The sequence below is a fragment of the Salmo salar genome, chromosome 25 (assembly GCF_965601325.2).
Source record: "Salmo salar chromosome 25, fSalSal1, whole genome shotgun sequence".
Classification (NCBI taxonomy): Eukaryota; Metazoa; Chordata; class Actinopteri; order Salmoniformes; family Salmonidae; genus Salmo; species Salmo salar.
Window position 1 is genome coordinate 7958073 of NC_138315.1, and position 11673 is coordinate 7969745.

The 11673-nt window shown below is 43.9% G+C and overlaps 6 protein-coding genes across 6 annotated transcripts in view; all 6 read right to left on the bottom strand.

Annotated features, from left to right (window-relative positions):
* LOC106586061 (collagen alpha-3(VI) chain) overlaps positions 1-4600 on the bottom strand; it is a 32912-nt gene extending 28312 nt beyond the window's left edge. Inside the window, exons 1-9 of the mRNA XM_082968851.1 lie at positions 3971-4600; positions 3062-3673; positions 2487-2821; positions 2238-2316; positions 1984-2129; positions 906-998; positions 680-733; positions 227-298; positions 72-98 (exon numbers count right to left, since the gene is read on the bottom strand). Coding sequence (XP_082824977.1) covers positions 72-98; positions 227-298; positions 680-733; positions 906-998; positions 1984-2129; positions 2238-2316; positions 2487-2821; positions 3062-3673; positions 3971-4505 — 1953 coding nt within the window. The 5' untranslated portion in view covers positions 4506-4600. The remainder of the gene's footprint in view (positions 1-71; positions 99-226; positions 299-679; positions 734-905; positions 999-1983; positions 2130-2237; positions 2317-2486; positions 2822-3061; positions 3674-3970) is intronic.
* Positions 4601-5773: 1173 nt separating this feature from the next.
* Positions 5774-6439, bottom strand: LOC145864108 (collagen alpha-3(VI) chain-like; the record flags this gene model as incomplete). Its single annotated transcript, XM_082969258.1, has 1 exon — positions 5774-6439. A coding segment is annotated over one exon (666 nt), but the record flags the coding sequence as incomplete, so codon positions are not given.
* Positions 6440-6534: 95 nt separating this feature from the next.
* On the bottom strand, positions 6535-7367 carry LOC145864015 (collagen alpha-3(VI) chain-like; the record flags this gene model as incomplete). The annotated part of the gene is made up of 1 exon (XM_082968852.1): positions 6535-7367. A coding segment is annotated over one exon (675 nt), but the record flags the coding sequence as incomplete, so codon positions are not given.
* LOC145864109 (collagen alpha-3(VI) chain-like) lies at positions 7284-8301 on the bottom strand (the record flags this gene model as incomplete). The annotated part of the gene is made up of 1 exon (XM_082969259.1): positions 7284-8301. A coding segment is annotated over one exon (690 nt), but the record flags the coding sequence as incomplete, so codon positions are not given.
* Positions 8246-8977, bottom strand: LOC145864110 (collagen alpha-3(VI) chain-like; the record flags this gene model as incomplete). Its single annotated transcript, XM_082969260.1, has 1 exon — positions 8246-8977. A coding segment is annotated over one exon (633 nt), but the record flags the coding sequence as incomplete, so codon positions are not given.
* LOC145864016 (collagen alpha-3(VI) chain) lies at positions 8938-9719 on the bottom strand (the record flags this gene model as incomplete). The annotated part of the gene is made up of 1 exon (XM_082968853.1): positions 8938-9719. A coding segment is annotated over one exon (639 nt), but the record flags the coding sequence as incomplete, so codon positions are not given.
* Between the last annotated feature and the right edge of the window lie 1954 nt (positions 9720-11673).

Genomic DNA, 11673 nt, shown 5'->3' on the forward strand with positions numbered 1-11673 from the left:
TTTTAAGTCAAGGGGTGTGAATACTTTCTGAAGGCACTGTAAGTAATGATTTCTCAATTTCAAAAACTCACCTTTTCTCCAGAGTACCCACGACCACCCTGATCAAGATAGAGAAAAAGAGATATCTATTGGTAAATATTTTATACCAAAAAAGGCACTACATTCCATTATGATTTCACATCAACTAACCTGTTGATTGATACAGTGGTGCTAAGTGGGTACTTACCTTGATGCCCCTCTGTCCAGGACATCCCTGGAAACCTTGCGTTCCGTTGACACCAGGAGGACCTCTGTCTCCCTGTCAGAGGATGAGAAGTAAGAGATTTCATGTAACAAAACATAGCGTACACTGTATTGAATAACATTGAGATGGACGATGGTTGCCGTGCATCAACCTAGGGTCCTACACATTTGTGACCTAGTATTCACTGCATTGTTGCGGAAGAGCTTGTAAGGAAGCATTTCACTGTTTTACGCCTGCTATATCCTGTGCACGCAACAAAAACAATTTGATTTGATTGCACTTTGAGCATCTGGAATTATTACTATTAAACTTCAGAGCAGGTGTATAGTGTGGACTGAGGGCACAGTCTTACTAAAGAAGACAGAAAGAAAGCTGCACATATATTTGTGGGGTTAAAAAGGTTTTAGATGCAGTATGAACATAAATCGGACTTACGGATCCACCCTCATCTCCGGGATGCCCTGCTCCACCTGCTCCGCCTGGACCACCCTGCAAGATAAGTAGCATATTATGCATAAATGTACACTGTATAACTAACTCACAATAGTAAAGCACAAGGCCTTTCATCGTCTACAGAAAAATGTTCCTAGAATTTTTTTCACACTTACATGTATATTAGCATACTTAAGGTCAAGTAATAATAATAAAGAACATTAGTAACCTTCAGTCCTCCAAGTCCAACTGCTCCTCTGTCTCCCCTTGTGCCGGTGCATTTGCATGGCACCGCGCAACACTCCCTCTCAGCAATGTTGTCCTGTAAATTGGAAAGTTTACAAAGTTGGAATTGAAGACGGAACAAAAACAATTGTGTACAGCCAAAATAATTGGTTGATTATCCACTCAATCAAAATGTGCATCTCTGTGACTTGACTGGGACTTAAATTATCTTCCTTTAGATGTTCAATGTGGTCATACTATAGCTTAGTCCTTAGTATTTCTCCAGGTTATTTCCTCAAAGCATTTGTGTGGCAAAGTTGGGTTACATGGCAGTTGGGCTGTATGGTACAGTATAGGTACAAGTACAAGAACAGGTAACATTTCAGTAGTGAGTGACTGTAACACCACTGGGGTTGACATTTTACCAGTAAACTACCAGAATTTTGGTCACTTTCAAGGATATAGAATTTTATCAGATTACATCTAGTGGCATTTTTGGTTACTTAATTTTATCACAAGTGTCTGTCATTATCTCTGGCCCTCTGTGTGGCCTTATCACATGTAAAATATATTTAAAAAATCAACTAAAAAATGATTATAATTATTTAAAAATAAGAAGAGAATGACAATGCTGTAAAACATTATCTTAAATATAAACCATCAACTTAATGAATACCATTGGAGTTTAATATGAGGGAATCAGCATGAAATATTCAATATATTTTTCTTTAATCGCTTTAATTTATTATACCATGTCAATAGGTCTTTGTTGGGGCCAAACTGATGGCAGTTGTGAAAAAGACAATAGTTGGAAGAGTTTTTGATTAGATTTTGGATTAGGTGCTTTTTTCATTAATAAGGATATTTTCTCTTGAACCATATGGTCTATCCACTAGAAACAAATGTATTATATGGACACAGATAAAAAACAGTGAATATTATATATGAATACATTTTTAAAAGTTATTCAAGTATAAATTACAAAATGTATCATAGATTGCCATAGCTTACCTGTTAATTACAGAAGATTCTGGTAACTTTTGTAAATTACATGTAGCTTTGCAACCCAAGACACCACTCACCAGTTCCTCCAGAAGCTCGTAGTCCAAGTCCATGACATTAACTCTGAGGGGTCTGGTGTACCTGAAGCCACGGCCAAACTCCAGGAGCACAGCCTCCTCAAACCTGGGTACCCGCTCCAGACCCACCAGGATAAAGCTGTTCACACCTAGCATGGCACAACACACATAAGACTCAGATTCTATTCCCTTTGTCCAGGATGTTTCTCAGTTAATGCAGTTTCAACTGCTTATTATCCAGACATAATAATTCTCACCTGAAATCTTAAGTTCTTCAACCTGTCTCTTCATTTCATTATACTGGCCATCCAGACCATCAGTCAGATGGATCACAACCTGTGCAGGGGGTGGACAATCATTTAATTTCATTAATCATGAATTGTTTAAATTTGTTTGCTTTACTCTCAAGTCGAACTTAAAATGACAGAATTCAAATCTGCTCTCACACAGTTCCATGTTTATGAAGATAATTACATGAAGTTAAAAAAAGAGAAAAACAGACACACCTTGACTGTATCTGCTGCTCGGCTTTTGAACCTGGAACCATATGCGGCAATGGTCTTGGCGTTGAGGAAGTAGGGTCCGCGGGCGCGCAGTGCCCGGAAGGCCTCAAACAGCATGTCGGCGTTGTCCGTGAACTCCAGATGGACGGGTTCTGAGGCGGCATCCATGGCCAGGATGCCCACCTGGATCAATGGGATCTGGCCCGACGAGCAACTGATGCCCGTCATCTTGGTGATCCTTTGGAGGATGGCACCCATCTTGGACTCCAGGATCCTCTGGGCCTGGAAGATGTTTGGTGAGGACACATCAAAGCCTACCAACACCTCCAGACTGCAGGCTGAAAGAGAGAGAGAGAGAGAGAGAGAGAGAGGAGATACGGTGAGGTTGGTTTGTTGTTGGTGTTTGGAGCTTCTCTGTACCACAACTTTTAATGTAGATGTTGTTTTGTATTTTTTTTAATCAATGTTCTATATGAAAGTGAACGTAAGTAAAACAAGCATTAGGAAGTGAAGTAGACATGCCATGTTATGTCCCCCTGATACCAACACTAAGGAAGAAAAAGTAAAATGGTCCTCACTTTTTGATGGCTCCTGGCTCACGCCATTGCACAGCTTGATTCCTTTCACCTCGTCGTCCAATGTCTCAAGGATTTGCTCGTTGAGCTCAGAGAGCTCCACAAACGTGCTAGCCCTGGCCACTGTGGAGGCCTCACTCGCCAGGTTGTTCAACTCGTCCTCAATGTCACCCACGCCGACAGCGTAGATGCGCACGCCGGTGGCCTTCAACGCCAGAGCTGCGGTCTTGCTGTCGTCGGCTGACCTTCCGCCAGTGATGATCATCAGGATCTGGGGGATGCCCTCATCCTTCCTGCTGCCTTTATCTTTGATGAAGTGGTTCTCCTGCACGTGGTGGATGGCGGTGCCCGTGTTGATCCTGCGGCCGCCCTTGTACTCGGTACGGCTGATGGCGTCGATTATGTCATCCTTGTTCTTGTAGGTGTTGAGGTAGAACACGTCGGTGACGTCGGTGGTGTAGCTCGCCAGGCCAATCTGTAGGTTGTCACGCTCAGTGAAGAAGAGGTCGATGAGGTTCTGGATGAACCCCATCACCTCCTTGAAGTTGTCCTTGCCCAGGTTGATGGAGCCATCCACCAAGAATACAATATCAGCAACCTTGGCTTTAGGGAGGCCTGATGCAGAGAGATAGACCAGAGAGAGTGAGTGAGAGAGCCTTGGTCCTGCTTTCTTTTTGATGGACAATTTACCCCTTTACCAAAGAGCACCTTCTGTCAACCAAACCTACTTTTATGTACCTTAGCAGCGCTTCCCTTCCTTCTTTTTATTGAAAGAAGGAAATAAATGAAACATGAAATAAATCCAACATGAAAGGCCTCGGGAGGCATCTACCTAAAATGTGTAAGTTATCAACTACTCAAATCCTGATGTAAGAGAGAAAATGGAACTGATCAAAACCATATTTTTCTTACCTAGTATTGTTGGTATTACTGTTGGTGTCATGGTTGTGACCTGTACAATGACAGTGCTCATAGCAGAAAGAAGCTGCTGTCGGACGTTGGGGAGGTCAGTAAATTCAGACACGGAAAGAGCATAACTGGGGTCATAGGATATTTTTTGTAATTCTCTGCTATCAGAGCTCCTTGTTCCAATTCCAAAGATCAAGACCCCAAGCTCCTTCAGAGCAGAAGCTGGAGTGTCAACATTGTCAAAGGACCTTCCACCACTCAGCAGAATCAGTAACTGTGGAACACCTTCAATGCGTCGACTTCCGGAGAAGACAGTAAAGACATTGTCTCTCACGTACTGGAGAGCTGCTCCAGTGTTGAGAGGTCTCCCACCTTTGTGTCTCAGACCTCTTACAGTGTTGAGAATCTCTCCTTTTGTTGTGTATGTGTTCAGATAGAATTGGGCGGCTGGATCTCTACTGTACTGGACCACAGCCACGCGATCTCTGTTCTCATCCACACCGAGTGTCTCCACTACTCTTTGAACAAAGTCCCGCATTGCTGGGAATCCACTCCTAGTGCCATCAGATCCATCCAGCAAGAACACGACATCCCTCCTGGGAGCCTGACTCTCAACTAGAGAATGTGAATGTTCAGAAAAAGAGTTTTATTAAATGATGCATAGGTAAGGGAAAAACAGGACAAAGCTGCTTCTATCACATGGAAGTCATCCCTTTCCCTAATCTCAAACAGCCATTCAAAGAAAGTGCCAATGTGTGCATTGGACTGAGTGCTATCATAGAAAACATTCCTACAGAGGTATGAAATAAATCCAACATGAAAGGCCACGGGAGGCATCTACCTAAAATGTGTAAGCTATCTAATACTAAAATCCTGATATAAGAGACTCAAATGGAACTGATCAAAACCATATTTTTCTTACCTAGTATTGTTGGTATTACTGTTGGTGTCATGGTTGTGACCTGTACAATGACAGTGCTCATAGCAGAAAGAAGCTGCTGTTGGACATTGGGGAGGTCAGTAAATTCAGACACGGAAAGAGCATAACTGGGGTCATAGGATATTTTTTGTAATTCTCTGCTATCAGAGCTCCTTGTTCCAATTCCAAAGATCAAGACCCCAAGCTCCTTCAGAGCAGAAGCTGGAGTGTCAACATTGTCAAAGGACCTTCCACCACTCAGCAGAATCAGTAACTGTGGAACACCTTCAATGCGTCGACTTCCGGAGGAGACAGTAAAGACATTGTCTCTCACGTACTGGAGAGCTGCTCCAGTGTTGAGAGGTCTCCCACCTTTGTGTCTCAGACCTCTTACAGTGTTGAGAATCTCTCCTTTTGTTGTGTATGTGTTCAGATAGAATTGGGCGGCTGGATCTCTACTGTACTGGACCACAGCCACGCGATCTCTGTTCTCATCCACACCGAGTGTCTCCACTACTCTTTGAACAAAGTCCCGCATTGCTGGGAATCCACTCCTAGTGCCATCAGATCCATCCAGCAAGAACACGACATCCCTCCTGGGAGCCTGACTCTCAACTAGAGAATGTGAATGTTCAGAAAAAGAGTTTTATTAAATGTTGCATAGGTAAGGGAAAAACAGGACAAAGCTGCTTCTATCACATGGAAGTCATCCCTTTCCCTAATCTCAAACAGCCACTCAAAGAAAGTGGCAATGTGTGCATTGGACTGAGTGCTATCATAGAAAACATTCCTACAGAGGTATGAAATAAATCCAACATGAAAGGCCACAGGAGGCATCTACCTAAAATGTGTAAGCTATCTAATACTAAAATCCTGATATAAGAGACTCAAATGGAACTGATCAAAACCATATTTTTCTTACCTAGTATTGTTGGTATTACTGTTGGTGTCATGGTTGTGACCTGTACAATGACAGTGCTCATAGCAGAAAGAAGCTGCTGTTGGACGTTGGGGAGGTCAGTAAATTCAGACACGGAAAGAGCATAACTGGGGTCATAGGATATTTTTTGTAATTCTCTGCTATCAGAGCTCCTTGTTCCAATTCCAAAGATCAAGACCCCAAGCTCTTTCAGATCAGAAGCTGGAGTGTCAACATTGTCAAAGGACCTTCCACCACTCAGCAGAATCAGTAACTGTGGAACACCTTCAATGCGTCGACTTCCGGAGGAGACAGTAAAGACAGTGTCTCTCACGTACTGGAGAGCTGCTCCAGTGTTGAGAGGTCTCCCACCTTTGTGTCTCAGACCTCTTACAGTGTTGAGTATCTCTCCTTTTGTTGTGTATGTGTTCAGATAGAATTGGGCGGCTGGATCTCTACTGTACTGGACCACAGCCACGCGATCTCTCTTCTCATCCACACCGAGTGTCTCCACTACTCTTTGAACAAAGTCCCGCATTGCTGGGAATCCACTCCTAGTGCCATCAGATCCATCCAGCAAGAACACGACATCCCTCCTGGGAGCCTGACTCTCAACTAGAGAATGTGAATGTTCAGAAAAAGAGTTTTATTAAATGATGCATAGGTAAGGGAAAAACAGGACAAAGCTGCTTCTATCACATGGAAGTCATCCCTTTCCCTAATCTCAAACAGCCATTCAAAGAAAGTGGCAATGTGTGCATTGGACTGAGTGCTATCATAGAGAACATTCCTACAGAGGTATGAAATAAATCCAACATGAAAGGCCACGGGAGGCATCTACCTAAAATGTGTAAGCTATCTAATACTAAAATCCTGATATAAGAGACTCAAATGGAACTGATCAAAACCATATTTTTCTTACCTAGTATTGTTGGTATTACTGTTTGTGTCATGGTTGTGACCTGTACAATGACAGTGCTCATAGCAGAAAGAAGCTGCTGTTGGACGTTGGGGAGGTCAGTAAATTCAGACACGGAAAGAGCATAACTGGGGTCATAGGATATTTTTTGTAATTCTCTGCTATCAGAGCTCCTTGTTCCAATTCCAAAGATCAAGACCCCAAGCTCCTTCAGAGCAGAGGCTGGAGTGTCAACATTGTCAAAGGACCTTCCACCACTCAGCAGAATCAGTAACTGTGGAACACCTTCAATGCGTCGACTTCCGGAGGAGACAGTAAAGACATTGTCTCTCACGTACTGGAGAGCTGCTCCAGTGTTGAGAGGTCTCCCACCTTTGTGTCTCAGACCTCTTACAGTGTTGAGAATCTCTCCTTTTGTTGTGTATGTGTTCAGATAGAATTGGGCGGCTGGATCTCTACTGTACTGGACCACAGCCACGCGATCTCTCTTCTCATCCACACCGAGTGTCTCCACTACTCTTTGAACAAAGTCCCGCATTGCTGGGAATCCACTCCTAGTGCCATCAGATCCATCCAGCAAGAACACGACATCCCTCCTGGGAGCCTGACTCTCAACTAGAGAATGTGAATGTTCAGAAAAAGAGTTTTATTAAATGTTGCATAGGTAAGGGAAAAACAGGACAAAGCTTCTTCTATCACATGAAAGTCATCCCTTTCCCTAATCTCAAACAGCCACTCAAAGAAAGTGGCAATGTGTGCATTGGACTGAGTGCTATCATAGAGAACATTCCTACAGAGGTATGAAATAAATCCAACATGAAAGGCCACGGGAGGCATCTACCTAAAATGTGTAAGCTATCAAATACTCAAATCCTGATATAAGATACTCAAATGGAACTGATCAAACCAATATTTTTCTTACCTAGTATTGTTGGTATTACTGTTTGTGTCATGGTTGTGACCTGTACAATGACAGTGCTCATAGCAGAAAGAAGCTGCTGTTGGACGTTGGGGAGGTCAGTAAATTCAGACACGGAAAGAGCATAAATTGGGTCATAGGATATTTTTTGCAATTCTCTGCTATCAGAGCTCCTTGTTCCAATTCCAAACACCAAGACACCAAGCTCCTTGAGAGCAGACGCTGGTGTATCTACATTGTCAAAGGACCTTCCACCATTCAGCAGTATCAGAATCTGTGGAACACCTTCAAGGCGCCTACTTCCGGAGGAGGCAATAAAGACATTGTCCCTGACATACTGGAGAGCTGCCCCAGTATTGAGGGGTCTCCCTCCTTTGTGCCTCAGGCCTCTTACGGTGTCCACAACGTCTTCCTTTGTTGTGTAAGTGTTCAGATAGAAGTGGGCCTCTGATTCTCTGCTATACTGGACCACAGAGACTCGATCTCTGTTCTCCTCCACAGTGAGTTTCTCTACCACTCTTTGAACAAAGTCACGCATTGCTGGAAAGCCATTCCTAGTGCCATCAGAACCATCCAGCAGGAATACTACATCCTTTCTGGCAATGCTTTGGTCCACTAAGAGTTTCAGAAACAAAACAGAAAATATGTTAACATTGCTTCAATGAACCTGAGACTGAAATATGTGTGTTGCTTTAGTTGTTCTAGATAACGCATCCGTTCTTACCTATGACTCTTGGGGTTATGGGTGTGGCCTCAAGCTTTACAGTTATGAGTGAGGAGAAAAACTGCTCCTGGACGCTGGGGAGGTCAGTAAATTCAGAAACAGACTGTGAAAAACTAGGATCAGTGGCAATCCTTTGAACCTCTCTGCTGGAATTTCTGGTTCCAATGCCAAAGATCAAGACCCCACTCTCTTTCAGGGCAGAAGCTGGTATGTCAACATTATCACTGGACCTTCCCCCACTCAGCAGTATCAGCATCTGAGGGACGCCCTCTTGGCTTCTGCTTCCAGAGGAGGCAGTAAAGACATTGTCCCGTACGTATTGGAGGGCTGCCCCAGTGTTAAGGGGTCTACCTCCTCTGTGCCTCAGACTTCTGACAGTGTCAAGAATGTCCTCCTTTGTGGTGTATGTGTTCAGATAGAAATGAACTTCTTGATCTCTACCGTACTGGACCACAGAAACGCGGTCTTTGTCTCCTCCCACATTGAGTTTCCCCACTATTCTCTGAACAAAATCACGCATTGCTGGGAATCCATTCCTTGTGCCATCAGAACCATCCACAAGGAATACCACATCCTTTCTGGAGGTTTCATGATCAACTGAGAAAATAAATAGATTATGTCAATCAGACTGTTGAAATGTGGGGCTTGTGGTCAAATTAAACCGTCCTTTCTAAGACTCAGCTGACATTTTACTAACACTTCCTGACTCTCAATTAACAGTGATGACACATACCTAAATCTGTTGTCGATTCTGGCGTAACCTCAATAACAACTGCCTCCACCGAGGACAGAAGTTGCTGCTGGATGTTTGGAAGGTCAGTGAAGTCAGAGACAGACAGAGCGTAACTGGGATCATGTGATATCCTCTGCAATTCTCTGCTATCGGAGCTCCTTGTTCCAATTCCAAAGATCAAGACCCCAAGCTCCTTCAGAGCAGAAGCTGGAGTGTCAACATTGTCAAAGGACCTTCCACCACTCAGCAGAATCAGTAACTGTGGAACACCTTCAATGCGTCGACTTCCGGAGGAGACAGTAAAGACATTGTCTCTCACATACTGGAGAGCAGCTCCAGTGTTAAGAGGTCTCCCACCTTTGTGTCTCAGACCTCTTACAGTGTTGAGAATCTCTCCTTTTGTTGTGTATGTGTTCAGATAGAATTGGGCTGCTGGATCTTTACTGTACTGGACCACAGCCACGCGATCTCTGTTCTCATCCACACCGAGTGTCTCCACTACTCTTTGAACAAAGTCCCGCATTGCTGGGAATCCACTCCTAGTGCCATCAGATCCATCCAGCAAGAACACGACATCCCTCCTGGGAGCCTGACTCTCAACTAGAGAATGTGAATGTTCAGAAAAATAGTTTTATTAAATGTTGCATAGGTAAGGGAAAAACAGGACAAAGCTTCTTCTATCACATGAAAGTCATCCCTTTCCCTAATCTCAAACAGCCATTCAAAGAAAGTGGCAATGTGTGCATTGGACTGAGTGCTATCATAGAGAACATTCCTACAGAGGTATGAAATAAATCCAACATGAAAGGCCACGGGAGGCATCTACCTAAAATGTGTAAGCTATCTAATACTCAAATCCTGATATAAGAGACTCAAATGGAACTGATCAAAACCATATTTTTCTTACCTAGTATTGTTGGTATTACTGTTGGTGTCATGGTTGTGACCTGTACAATGACAGTGCTCATAGCAGAAAGAAGCTGCTGTTGGACGTTGGGGAGGTCAGTAAATTCAGACACGGAAAGAGCATAACTGGGGTCATAGGATATTTTTTGTAATTCTCTGCTATCAGAGCTCCTTGTTCCAATTCCAAACACCAAGACACCAAGCTCCTTGAGAGCAGACGCTGGTGTATCTACATTGTCAAAGGACCTTCCACCATTCAGCAGTATCAGAATCTGTGGAACACCTTCAAGGCGCCTACTTCCGGAGGAGGCAATAAAGACATTGTCCCTGACATACTGGAGAGCTGCCCCAGTGTTGAGGGGTCTCCCTCCTTTGTGCCTCAGGCCTCTTACGGTGTCCACAATGTCTTCCTTTGTTGTGTAAGTGTTCAGATAGAAGTGGGCCTCTGATTCTCTGCTATACTGGACCACAGAGACTCGATCTCTGTTCTCCTCCACAGTGAGTTTCTCTACCACTCTTTGAACAAAGTCACGCATTGCTGGAAAGCCATTCCTAGTGCCATCAGAACCATCCAGCAGGAATACTACATCCTTTCTGGCAATGCTTTGGTCCACTAAGAGTTTCAGAAACAAAACAGAAAATATGTTAACATTGCTTCAATGAACCTGAGACTGAAATATGTGTGTTGCTTTAGTTGTCCTAGATAACGCATCCGTTCTTACCTATGACTCTTGGGGTTATGGGTGTGGCCTCAACTTGTACAGTTATGAGTGAGGAGAAAAACTGCTCCTGGACGCTGGGGAGGTCAGAGAATTCAGAAACAGACTGGGAAAAACTAGGATCAGTGGCAATCCTTTGAACCTCTCTGCTGGAATTTCTGGTTCCAATGCCAAAGATCAAGACCCCACTCTCTTTCAGGGCAGAAGCTGGTATGTCAACATTATCACTGGACCTTCCCCCACTCAGCAGTATCAGCATCTGAGGGACGCCCTCTTGGCTTCTGCTTCCAGAGGAGGCAGTAAAGACATTGTCCCGTACGTATTGGAGGGCTGCGCCAGTGTTAAGGGGTCTACCTCCTCTGTGCCTCAGACTTCTGACAGTGTCAAGAATGTCCTCCTTTGTGGTGTATGTGTTCAGATAGAAATGAACTTCTTGATCTCTACCGTACTGGACAACAGAAACGCGGTCTTTGTCTCCTCCCACATTGAGTTTCCCCACTACTCTCTGAACAAAATCACGCATTGCTGGGAATCCATTCCTTGTGCCATCAGAACCATCCACAAGGAATACCACATCCTTTCTGGAGGTTTCATGATCAACTGAGAAAATAAATAGATTATGTCAATCAGACTGTTGAAATGTGGGGCTTGTGGTCAAATTAAACCGTCCTTTCTAAGACTCAGCTGACATTTTACTAACACTTCCTGACTCTCAATTAACAGTGATGACACATACCTAAATCTGTTGTCGATTCTGGCGTAACCTCAATAACAACTGCCTCCACCGAGGACAGAAGTTGCTGCTGGATGTTTGGAAGGTCAGTGAAGTCAGAGACAGACAGAGCGTAACTGGGATCATGTGATATCCTCTGCAATTCTCTGCTATCGGAGCTCCTTGTTCCAATTCCAAAGATCAAGACCCCAAGCTCCTTCAGAGCAGAAGCTGGA